This window comes from Oryzias latipes, chromosome 16 (genome assembly GCF_053564925.1).
Source record: "Oryzias latipes strain Hd-rR chromosome 16, Olatipes_Hd-rR_3.1".
Taxonomy (NCBI): Eukaryota; Metazoa; Chordata; class Actinopteri; order Beloniformes; family Adrianichthyidae; genus Oryzias; species Oryzias latipes.
Window position 1 is genome coordinate 7,467,744 of NC_136252.1, and position 12,557 is coordinate 7,480,300.

General features: G+C 40.7%; 1 protein-coding gene across 4 annotated transcripts in view; it reads right to left on the minus strand.

Moving 5' to 3' along the window:
* vps13b (vacuolar protein sorting 13 homolog B) overlaps positions 1-12,557 on the minus strand; it is a 318,767-nt gene that overhangs the window by 42,004 nt on the left and 264,206 nt on the right. For all 4 annotated transcript variants that reach the window (XR_002874967.2, XM_023964361.2, XM_023964362.2 and 1 more), the window contains exons 43-46: positions 11,777-11,958; positions 9,802-10,022; positions 9,481-9,612; positions 4,209-4,370 (exon numbers count right to left, since the gene is read on the minus strand). Coding sequence is in view for 3 of the 4 variants with exons in the window: in XM_023964361.2 (XP_023820129.1) it covers positions 4,209-4,370; positions 9,481-9,612; positions 9,802-10,022; positions 11,777-11,958 (697 nt within the window). In the remaining variant the exon portion in view is untranslated. The remainder of the gene's footprint in view (positions 1-4,208; positions 4,371-9,480; positions 9,613-9,801; positions 10,023-11,776; positions 11,959-12,557) is intronic.

Genomic DNA, 12,557 nt, shown 5'->3' on the forward strand with positions numbered 1-12,557 from the left:
CCTTGAGACAGCAAATGCATTAGGATACGAGAGGATAGGGTGGATGAAGAAAAGGAAGGTAAGGTCTTGATGGTCTCAGCAGAGTCAAACATGAGCTACTGACAGCACAATAGGAATACTGGACATTGTAAAAACAGTATAAGGGGAAAAGAAACAAACTGAATCCAACTATGGCTTAAAATCGAGAACCTGCACCAGATATGAGGCAGAACTCTGGGCTTCTGTAGAGCTGTGACAGAGACAAGGCAGGATCCCTGGATGCATCACAGGAAGAGGGCGTGACTTGATGACGACACCTTGTTCATTTAAACTTTGAGAGCAAACCAGATATATTTTAATTTCTAAGTTACAGTGGAGGAAAGAAGTATTTGATTCCTTGCTAATTTTTTAGGTTTGCCCACCTAAAAACAAATTTACAGTCTGTCATCGTCACGGTGGCTCATTTGAACAGTAAGAGACAGGAGATAATTACGTAGAGAAATCTACTTTAAAGAATGGATAAACAGTACAGACCAAAAGTTTGGACACACCTTCCCATTCATTTGAATGGCTCTTTCCATCTTCCTATTAGTTAAGTAGCCCTGTGCAGAAAAACACCCCCAAAGCATAATGCTTCCACTTCCGTGCTTAAAAGTGGGGATGGTGTTCTTGGGGTCATAGGCAGGGTTTTTCTTCCTCCAAACACGACGGGTTGGGTTGATGCCATATCCCTGACCACAGAACCTTCTCCCAATCACTCTGTAGTCTAAATCATGAAGGTGTTCATTGGCAAACTTCTTTAGCAGGGGGACTTTGCAAACTCTGCAAGATGTGAAACCATAGCGGCATAAAGTATTCCTAATGGTTTTCTTGGTGATTTGGGTTCCAGCTGCTTTGAGATCATCAACTAACTCCTGTAGGGTGTTTTACGCCAATTTCTCACTGTTCTCATGATCATGGAAACCCTACCAGGTCAGCTCTTGTTTGGAGCCCCAGACCTACAGGTGGATTGATGGTCATGTTCCTGTATTTTTGAACAGTTGCACCAACAGTTGTCATAGTAACCACCAGCTCCTTGCTGAAGGTTTTGTAGACCATTCTGGTCTTGTGCAGGCCTACAATCTAGTCCACTGAAAGCTCTCTAGTCTTTCCATGTTGGAGAGTTTGGAGTCTGAATGATGGACTGATTCTGTGAACAAGTAAGGTTTTTTTTTAATGGTTACTAGGAGATCAGATACTTATTAGCCTCAATGAAATGCAAGTACAAACCTACAAAAGCAGCAAAGGATCAACTTTTTATTTGTAATGTTTTTTTTGTGTTATTACATAACACTGCACACCATCCATTTTAACACCATAGTTTTGCAGCCACTGTCTTCAGCAAACCCTTCTACTGTAATCTTTAAGTGAAGGTATACAGCCTGATGGGAGGAGTCCACAATGACCGCCACAAATGGGAGCCAGTTAGTTAAGTCAGTCTGGAGCAGAGGGCTTTAGAAATGGACAAGGACAAAGCTTGGAGGCAGTTCCTGGACAATCTTAAGACAAAGGAGGACTAGACCAAGACTTGGCTTTAATTCTGAAGGGTGAACTTGAAAGACATGGGTCTGCCTCTCTGCACAAGTGTAAGGACAGACTGGACAAGCCATCTGACACAAACATCATCACGGAGCTGAAGGCCATCATTCATAAATGCTGCAGTTGGGTTTGATCAAAAGCACTCCAAGTCAACACTTAATGTTTGAGGGCACAGAGGAATGATGTGGTCCTAAAGTGAGAACATACTAGAGAACAAAGGAGCAGTTGGAATGAACGTAGGAAAAAGGTTCAACATTTGACTGGCAAACATGCAAGAAGTTAAAATGAGGAACAGCTCCACACAGAGAAAAAGGAAAGCTTTTAATTTGTGGAGGTAAAGCTTTAGGGATACTAGTCTTCCTGCATTCTAATAAACATCAGGGGACCTGGGAAAATAGATCTTTAATCACAACGCTGATTTGAAAAAGCTCCAAAAACACCCTTGCAGAGCGATGTGACCATTAAGGTAAGCCAGCACTCTTTCTTATCACAGTCCTTATTTTTTTAACCTCACAGTGAATTCTGGAGTGTTAACTGCAATTTGAAGAGGTGGACACTTTGGCAGACTTTTTATCATGAAGCTTTAACGTGAACTGAATGATTTTGGCAAATGTCTTTGTGTTTTTTCTAGCTTCGCAAATCATGTTCATCGAAAGAGCACATATTTCAAACAGCGCAAACACATGATGAAATAACAAATGACAGAACCATGCTGGAATCACATTCTTCATTTGTGATGGCATCTGGCTCCTTCAGGCAATCTTTCATCCAAATATCCTTGAAAATACATCGTTCGTTTGGGCTCGCAGCTAAAATGAGATGTGGTATTCGCTGTGTCGATACGCCAGATTGCCACTCACCAAGTGTGTGAGTGAGAGTGAGGTAAGAGCACAGATTAGCCGTAGTCGATGATTAATACAACTTGACTTACTGACTTACTGCGAGCAATTATGGCCATGTCTTTTCTCAAGCTTGACTTTCTCACACTCCTTGTGAACACATGGGGGTCCTGGAACATGTGCGAAGCAAACACACACACGCATGCCACAGATCACCAGCCCACCCTCCACTCAACCTCAAAACCACGAAGGGTTAAATATAATCAATCTTCTTTAACAATGCTGTCAGGGCACTGTCTGAGAACGCTGACAGAAACGCACTGTTAGCCGCTGCGCACTGATGAGGGCGTGTGCGTGCACAGCTTTGTGAACCGCTTGTGCATGTTCCACCTAATGCAAATTATTTTCTGCTTGTAAGCCACACAACATGTGCGGGAGATGTGTATCCAAGAACACGTGAATGAGAGACAGAGCGCCTTTGCTCCCAAATTTATATGTGCTGTAAGATTTTTCTACAAACTGGAAGCGTATAGGAAAACATAAAGAATTAATAATAAATATAGAGTAAATCCTGAATCCATTTAGACTTTTATTTCTCTGGACACAGCAGGAGCCCATGAAGGAAATTTCTGCTTGGATGGATTTCAGGCCTGCAACAAATTCCAAAAAGACTATAAGGGACAAACACGATTTAGGACTGGTAATGAGGTAAAGAGAATACCCCCAAAAAAAAGCTATTAAAAGCTGGTCAGAAGGGAATTGTTATGTGTTGTTATTCAAAATTAGCAGCTATGAAATAAAGAGTCATTTGGGAACGGTATATTGCTCCTTTTACGATGAAAAATATGAAAATTCCAGGAATTTATGAGAATTTAGACAAGTCAAAGCCAAACTATTGTGGCGTTTAATACAACAGATGGCATTTCAACAGGATCTGTTTGTTTGTAACTGCTCAAAAATGCATACAATCAGATGTTACATTAAAATGTGTTTTCATTTTAGTAATCCTGGTTGTTTGAGCAGATGAAATAATATGTTTAAAAGTGCACAGTGAACCTCACAGATAAAATAAATAAATCCTGTTCATTAAAATAATAGTCGGTTTGAAGAAAACTGTTAACTTGTAATGTTGGTCCATTACAAACATGATCCAAAACAATTGCAATGGCTAGAAATGAATATATATGTAAAAGAAGAATATCAAACAGGCTTTTGTTTGACATTACTCCATTAATCAATCCTGAATCAATTTCACCTTTCAGATTTAAATGTAGATCACTCAACAAAGATCTTATCCTAATTCTATAAAACAAAAGAAAAGCTGAAAATAGAAAATCACTAAGGTTCCATTCTTGATAACCTCAAGAAAAGCTGGTTTATTTATTTATATATATATATATATATATATATCAAATGATAAAAGCTTTACTACTGAAGCGTTGCTAAATTACTACAGCAGGAAGGCAGTAATAAATGCAAGTCAAAATTGAAATAAACTAAAATGAATTTAGGAGTAAAATATTTAAAACTGAATACATAATGTTTGCAATAAAAAAACAAGTAAAAATGAATGTTAAAGTCACAACTAGATACATTTATTTTTCATTTAATCCTGAGATTTCCTGATTCTTGGTTTCATGTTAACACGGCCTCTACTGTTTATGCCATGTCCGTATGTTTTGGTTGATATGACCTCTACATACAGTTACATAGTTAAGTCTATATACAAAAGCAAATGTTTGATTATTCAAGCTCTGGGAAAAAGATTCAGCTTGACTTCCAGCCTGTGCTGAGTGTGTGAGAGTGCGCTACCTGAGAAGACTTGTGGGATCTCCAGCTGTACTGGTGGCTGTGCAGGCTGGGCAGCAGCACGTTCTCGTCAGTGTCCACCTGACCGAAGCGCAGAGTTTCATGTGTGTCGTTACAGATCACATAGTGGCTGTAAAGCGGCTCCTCTGCGTCTGCGTTCCCGTTCTAAATCAAAACAAACAAAAACAGGAAAACCTCGTTAAAAGAGAAATATCTCCAAAAGGATTTTTTGTGCAGACTGTGTAAGTATTATTCTTTTAAACAGTAATCCAGCACTTTGCACAGACATAGTGACTCTTAGGATGGATATAATGTGTTTGTCCGGAGAAAACAATTCAGTATATTTAAAGACCCACTCTGATAAAAATCGAGTTTTTGGTGTTTTTAACATGTTCTTGTAGCATTTTTCTCATGATGGAGGATATATATGAAGAAAATTAAGTTTAAAATGGCATTTCTGAGTATTTCTTTATTTGAATCTGTTTGAAAAAGCTCTCAGTTGTGATGCAGCACAACTGAGCACAAATATTCTTCCTGCTTCGCTCCATTCTGATGGATCCACTTGCAGACAAATAGAAACAGTAACGTCTTCATTTTCCTCATCCGAGCTGCCAACTGGTTCAAAACCGTCTGGCTAGATGGCTCTGATATTTCTCGCCATTTTTGTTCGACTCCTAATGTTAGTTGGTTGTGAGGGGCTGTAAGCTAGTGGGAGAGAGTGTAAACAAAGGGGTGAGGGGATGTTACATCCACATCACAGTCCCGCCCACAACTCAAAGGTGAATTTCTGACGAACCCCTGCCGCTCTGCAGAAACTATGTCCTAGAAAACAATATAGGCTTTTTGATTTTGGCTAAAACCAGCATAACCATTGATTAAAAGACCACTGACAACACTTTTACAATAGGTCAAAATAAAGCTGAAGTGGAACTTTATAGGGAGTTGGTTTGATAGGAAAACTAGAAAGAAAGTCATAGAGCTATAAAAGGATTCTGCCCACTCACACGTCACCTTGCATGCAAGGGAAGAAAAAGAGAAAATGCTGATTTAACAAAGAGAAATCAGAGTCAAAGCCCCTGCATCCAAAAAGTACTTCATTTCAAAAGAGTTACCGTACACAGAGAGAACAAGCTTCCCTGATCTGATCACCTCTACAAACCTCTGAGCCATACATGCGGCTCGCACAGATTCTCAGGAAATACTCAACAATGCCAACAAAAAGGAAGCCCCGGCCTGCTGTGCTCTTTGCATGGTGGGGGGGCAGTGATGGTTGAAGGAGACTGGCAGTAAAAACTCTGTGTCTGAGTGCCAAGCACGTTCAGGGTTCTGGGGCTATGGATGCGATTGAAAACGGATGGGAAAGTTTACACCACTAGAAGAAAACGTGATGATAAGTGTGTGTGTGTGTGTGTGTGTGTGTGTGTGTGTGTGTTAACGAGGTAAAAAGAGTGAAATAAAGATGGGACAGCTGCAGCATGTGGGCTCAAATCCACTTCCAGTTTTATAGTGGAATACTATCTGTACTCTCTTTTGAATGTGATGCTGCAATTTATAAACTTCCTGCTGTCATGCAGAGCTGCCACAGCCTCTCTTTGATGCTATCCTCTTTCCACTCTGATTCACAAGGCAACACGATCCACACGTCAGAAAAGCTTCCTGCTATAATCAGAATCTGTCTGTGTATCTAAGGAGCAAATATTAGTACAAAGGTATTGAAATAGCTATCTCGTATATCTTGTTAAAGAACAGAGAATGACAGCTTCTTCTCCTTCAGACAGTGTCTTACGAGGTTTCAGGGTGTGGTTTCAATTTCCTTAATCCAGCCAGATTCAGTTACTAATGTTTTCACAGACTAACCCACACCAGCATGGCACACAAGTAAATAGCAAAGTACTGTAAAAAGTCTGGAAAAGGGATTGCTAAGTAAAAGCATTCATGGAAAAGAAATACATTTGTAATGGGACACTGGAGAATATAAGGCAACCTCCAAAAGGACCATAATGAAACACAACTCAGATGTACAACCACCAATATATTCTTGCACACATGACCCAAAGCTACACATCTGCTTTGACCTGCAACGTGATCTCAGCATCAATGACTGTCTGTTTGCAAAAAGCAGAGAAATATTACAAACATGGGCCAAAAGAGGAAACAAAATCACAGGGAAAATCCCAGCACATGTAACAGTTTGTGACTGTGCTGTGAGAAAAGCAGGTATAAATACTACTGGGCTTTTGTGTGGCTGTCCACACGGAGCCACAAAGAGAGCTGATGCTGACAATGGTGCTGATGGGGGCGGGCTGTGAGGAGAAGCGGCAAATCCAGAAAAGACGTGGACCTTTGCCTTGACGAGAAGTGTAGAATAAACAAACTGAGTTTCATTCATTTAATTGCAAACACTTGTTAAACCTCTGAGTGTTTTGTTAATAAATTGATTTTATTGGGATGCAACCGGAAGTACAGTACACCATTTTCTATGGGTGACGTCCCACTCACTCAAAAAAACAAACAAATTATTTATTAGTGTAATCATCTATATCAGGGGTGTCAAACTCATTTTGGTTCAGGGGCCACATTTAACCCGTTTGATCTCAAGTGGGCCGGACCAGTAACATAAAAGCAAAATAAAAGCTTTGTTTTAGTTTTTTACTCAGTTGGAAAAAATGCCTCAATCAACATAATTGCCTAATCACTTGGGTTCAATGGATCTCAAATAAAATTAATTTCAATTAAAGAAAAGTTGGTCTGTTCAAATTAATACAGACTGAATATTTTACATCTGACACTGAAGCAATCCAGAAACTTTTCTTTTCTTTATCTTTCTTAGTGGTGCTGAATGTCATATTCTTTGAGCACTGCGATGTTGATGACATACAAAGCATTTGGGTTTTGCATTCAGCTTCGTGAAAGAAAGAAAAAACTCTGTCCATTTTCCTGGAAAGCTCTTCACTTCACTTCACGTTTGACAACATTTTGATCATTAGGGTGTCGCTAATGATCATCCTTATAGCAGGATAACAGCTGTAAGGCTCATAGGGAACCAAGGGGCATCCTACCCAGACACAGAGCTGTTATGTTTCGCTTTTGGCACGTGCAGAGATATGCTGTTTCAACTGTTTTTCCTTTCCTTTGCTCCCCCTAGTGGCAGAATTGCAAATTTCGGTTATTTCTTTAAAAAATCATAACTCGCCTCAGGAATGGACTAGAAACTTGCTTTCTTTTTTAATCATCCTTATGATTTTTACTCTTCATGTGTGGGCCAGACTAAACCACCTGGCGGGCCGGATGAGGCCCGCGGGTCGTATGTTTGACACCCCTGATCTATGTGGATATAGTTTACTCTGAAAGGCTTAAAAAGCATGATATAGACCCTTTTTAGTGGCTTGATAGTGAATTTATGGCATTTTGCAAACTGTGTCCTCACGGCTATTTCCATATCAGTCTGACATTTTTACACATTTAAGCCCCAATCAGAGGTGTGTGCACTTGACTTAAGGGGACCATTTTGTTGGTAGAAATGTTCCAAACATAATCCATACCCATAAAAACGTCTTTCTGATTCTTTTTCTGTTTCCTTTCATTATTACACCAATCCATCTTGTAAAATCTTGTGCATGAACCAGATGGGAAGAAAAAAGTAGGTTCAGACGACAGAAATTAAGAGCATTGACTAAAGTCATTACTGTCTGAATAAATACATCTTAGCACTTGAAGGAGACTGTAGAAGGAAGTGGGAGCCTCAGGAAGCGCTAACAGCTTCATTGACATTCATCCTACATTTTAGACTTTCTGCGAGTTACTCTGGAGCCTGTTTCCCAAATAAAGAACGAATAAAGTGGATTTTATTAATAATGGAGTAATGTCGAACAAACACACATGTATACCATGTAGAAATGTGCTGCACTGTTAGATTTCTGTAATGGTTCCTCTCAGTGGATTGAACCTGTGTAACCTTAACAGGAAAAAACGCAGGGGAGAGACGAAACAAGTTAGGCTAGTTTTCAAACCCACAGCTAATGCACCATCAGTTCATCTCCAAAAGACAATAAAAAAATAAAAAAATAAGCATTAATTTTACTGCAAGACGTAAATGCTTCTTTTCTTCCTTTGAGGAATATTTTCCTTAGCATTACTCACATCTGAAAATGAAGCCTTAGATTTGGGAGAACACTTTGTCTGGGAGCAAGTATGGCGTAGGTAATCATGTTTTATATAATGGCTAAAACCTACCATGGATACTGACACGCTGCAAACACTCCAATAAAGCTGCATTCTGACATTTTATTATTAGAACTCTGAGGTCTTATTTATGACAAAAATAACCAGCACAAATAGGGAACATTGAGTAGCTCCTGCTCAATGATGCAACAATGACGGCAATCATCACCTATGACCACAGTCGGGTTAAAGTCAGCAATGCTACTGAGCAGAAACAAAGGCTTTAAACCGCCTGCCAGAAAAACCTTATTATTGAGGGTCATTTTTACAGCTTCTTTAATTTTACTCTGCTCAACTGATCCCTAACAAACACCACAGCTATTATTTTTCTCAGCTGGCACAGCATTTCTGCATGCATGAGAGTACCCTATATCTGAGAGCCAGCATGTGAGTCAGCACAGCTGAGCTGAGCTACGACGCACAAAGCCAGAAGATCAGTCAATGTGCGTGCAGAACAGACAAGAGGCTGAGAAGCAGGGGCCAGATGAAGTCTTGGCAGGTGTCACCGCTCCAGTTGTAGCCTGTTTTCATGGGCAACACTTCATACACTAATACCCTGGCAACACGAGGCAACGATGAGAGCTGAGACGTTGAAGATCGCAAAGGCTACAGGACCGGTATTCTGCAAGCAGAATTAGCAACAAACCAAATAAGCAGTTGATTTGTAAAAATGTATTACCACTAGAACACAACCAAAAGCATTGTCATGAAATCCCTTGTGTTTGTTGAGCTGATACTTCCATGTGGGAACAAAGACCGACCCTCTGAGGATATTCTCTGAACATGCTCTTATTTTCAAAGAACCTCCTCAACTGATTTACGATCCCCCCGCTGCCTCATAAAGCAGCTTTGTACAAGTGTCAAACGTTAGGCATCAGGGAAAATCCCTCATTTCTACAAATGCTTCCATGCATCCCATTGTCTAAATGTCCAAGTAAATAAACCATCACTCTTTCTGGATCTCACCTCAAATAAACTTTATCCATGTCCATCAATCATTTTACTTCCACTTATAGCTCTGTTTTTTCAGGTTCTATCTTAACTTGCTTGTTACCTGCTGCCAGCTAAGCAGAGCGGTGTCCAAAGTGTGGATGGCATACTGGCCAATATTGATGAACACTGGATCCACAAAGACATTCACATCAAGAGAAGTGCTTTGGGGGCAGCTGGTGAGCGAGGCCTTCCCCTGAAAGACACACAATAACAAAGACAACGTAAGAACGACTGAAGCAATGGTATGCCATTTGTTCACTGACTTGTTCTGTTTTTCTACTGCATTAAAGTGGATGCTGCTAAGCTGCGCGCATGCAGATACCAAACATTATCAAGCCTATTTGCGAGAATCCTGATATGAAGACAGGAACTGGTGTTTTACCTGAAGCACACAGGTCTGGAGGAGCTGGAGGTGTGTCAGGTTTCGGTACTCTAGCAGTTTGCAGTCAAGCTGTGTGGAAAAGCTGAACTCTTGGCAGTAACGGGGTCCGGTGTCCCACTGGTGCACAAATAACTGGGGCTCCCGAGCAGCAATTACAAGGAACTCCTGTTCGTGAGGTAACTTCCTGTCCGGCAGGAAAGGACGAAGCTTCCTACATGGAACTAAAGAATCGAGACAGCGTTTTTAAAAAACATTTTTAGGACAAACTGCTAAACAAAACAAAAAAAAAAACAAAAAAAGAGAACAAGTATTAATTATTGCACAACATTGTAGTAACAAAATCTTCACTCAAGGTTCACTGGTTTGCAGTAGACAGAACCATCACTATAGACATTAAACCCAAAAGCTAAGAGCTTTGATGCTATGTTCACACCAGGCATGTGATGCGCGTTTAAAAATGTTCACACTGGACTGTCGCTATCCCAACTAGCACATGAACCTACAACTGAAACAGGCTTGGTATAAAATGTTGAAGCGCTGTAAATCTTGTGAATCTTGCTCAATGCTTTTTCTTTCTCAGCTCTATTCCCATATATGAAAACGTGTCATACAATTCCAGCCGGGCACAAATCGTAATGAATTACTTCTCCTCTGTGATCAATTTTCAAACGGTTGGTACTTTCGTGTTTTGGAAAGGACGTTACCCATGCATCACTATCAAATCTGGGTCCTTGATTGGTCAAAGTTCAACTGGTCTAATTTTTGAAAACCATTCAATGAATGCATGTTTTGTATGTAGAGCCCGAAAACGGACTTAAAAACTTGCATAGTGATGAGTAGGGGTGTGACAATAACCGCATCACTGCACGTCACCGAATGTTCCTCTTTTTTTTTGTTGAAACATAGACATATGGTGCATGATTTGAACTATAATAAACACAATCAGCTTTGCTAATAATATATTTTTTCTGCAAGTCCTGTGTTCAAACCTCAAGGGCTTCTGGGGGAATTTCCATTTCCATTACAAGCTGTATGCGTTCTTGAGTGTGCGACGTGGAGGATTTTGTGTTGGGGGGGGGCGTCACAAGAGTCCCGACACTGCGACTCTTGCTGCTTCATTAGGTAGATAGTTAGTAGTTAGTTGTAACTGTTATTTCTTAATAAAGAATTTTTCGTTGTAATTATGAATTGTATTCATTTGCGATGCAGCTCCCGGGGGATTATGTGTTCGGCGGCGGCAGTTGCAGTGGGGGTGGGGGATAGTGGGGCGGTTAACCACTACACCGCGACTCCTGCTGCTTCATCACCGCGGGGATCAAAAATCCCACACCGTCACTGCTCTAGTGATGCGTTAACGCGAGAGTTATGAACACTGAAGCCTAAAACGTGCATGTATGCGTGTTGACAATAACTTTTCATTGAAAGTGGTCGCTTGAACGCGCATTTCCCAGCCCGGTGTGAACGTAGCATGAGCGTAAAAGAAAAATAATCCCGCCAGTTAAAACCCAACATTTGGTTCTTCATATTGACGATATCCTTTGATTACAGTCCATGCTGTTTGAAGGTTTTGAAAGTAGGAACTAGGCCCTCCCAGGAGGGTTTTGGTTTCAGAGAAGGCTCAGAGGAGAGGAAATAAAAGGTCGTGAAAAGAGTAACCAACAGATTTGTGGTGAGGTTGAGGAGGTCAGATACTTTGGTTCTGGGGGGATTTGACAGCTTCTCCAAAAGTCTGTTTTCGAGGGTAGTCTGGAGAAAACCCAGCAGAATGTGGCTTTATCTTAACACACTCGCATGAGACTAAACACAAAGGTATGATCTTAAAGGCATCAAAAACATTTAGCTTAACTAAGCCAGAAAGTGTCCTATTTTCAAAGAAGACCTGCTTTAGACACACAATCCACCTAAAACTATTGAAAGTTTTCAGTAATCACTTATTGTTCCTTGGTTCTTACCAAGATTTAAAAAAAGCCCTTACCTGTACCCAGCTGTTCAAGGTGGTGGCAGAGCCGAACCTCCAGCTGTGCCAGCTGTATGGAGACACCCAAAGCAGGGACAAACCAAGTTGCAAAGCAAGAGTCCACACGTGCGCACGCAGCCAACGCCGTCGGAGACACCAGCTGATCGCAGGCAGCCTGGGAGCCGGACTCACTGTCTGAACTGGAGGAGAAAGGAAATTCAGGAAGGAGTTGGACACTGCAGGACGCTCAGAGTTACAGCGACACTAAGAAAGGCCTTCTGTAAATATATTCAAGAACCGAAATTAAACTAAAGGGAACTGAAACGATAAAAACAGCAGCAGCATCTAAAACAGGTACCATAATTATTCATAAAAAAGTGGAAGGAGAACAGACAGAATGAAGAGGCACGCTGCCTTCCAGGACTCTTAGATATTTTATTATGCCTGTAGTTTCCAGAAGAGCCCCTCTGTGGACAATAATTGCATGTCATGGTTGATGATGTTGAATGGGTGGTAATTGAAATGAATGACCATTTGCTCTGTAATTTGCTGCTACCATGATCCACCATTAAAAACTCCAGCAGGAAACCTTCAAGACATGAAAAAATGCCTTCAGCAGCAGAGCTCTCCTTAAAAAGATAAGCATCACATGTTGACAATTTTCATTACTTCCAGTTGGCAGCCCAGCCAAGATATTTTACTGGTGGAAACCAAAGTATGGCAGATGAAACGAACAAGTAAGGAAAAAGGGAATCAATTTTGATCAAATGAGACAAATAATTTAAACACAAAGAAAATG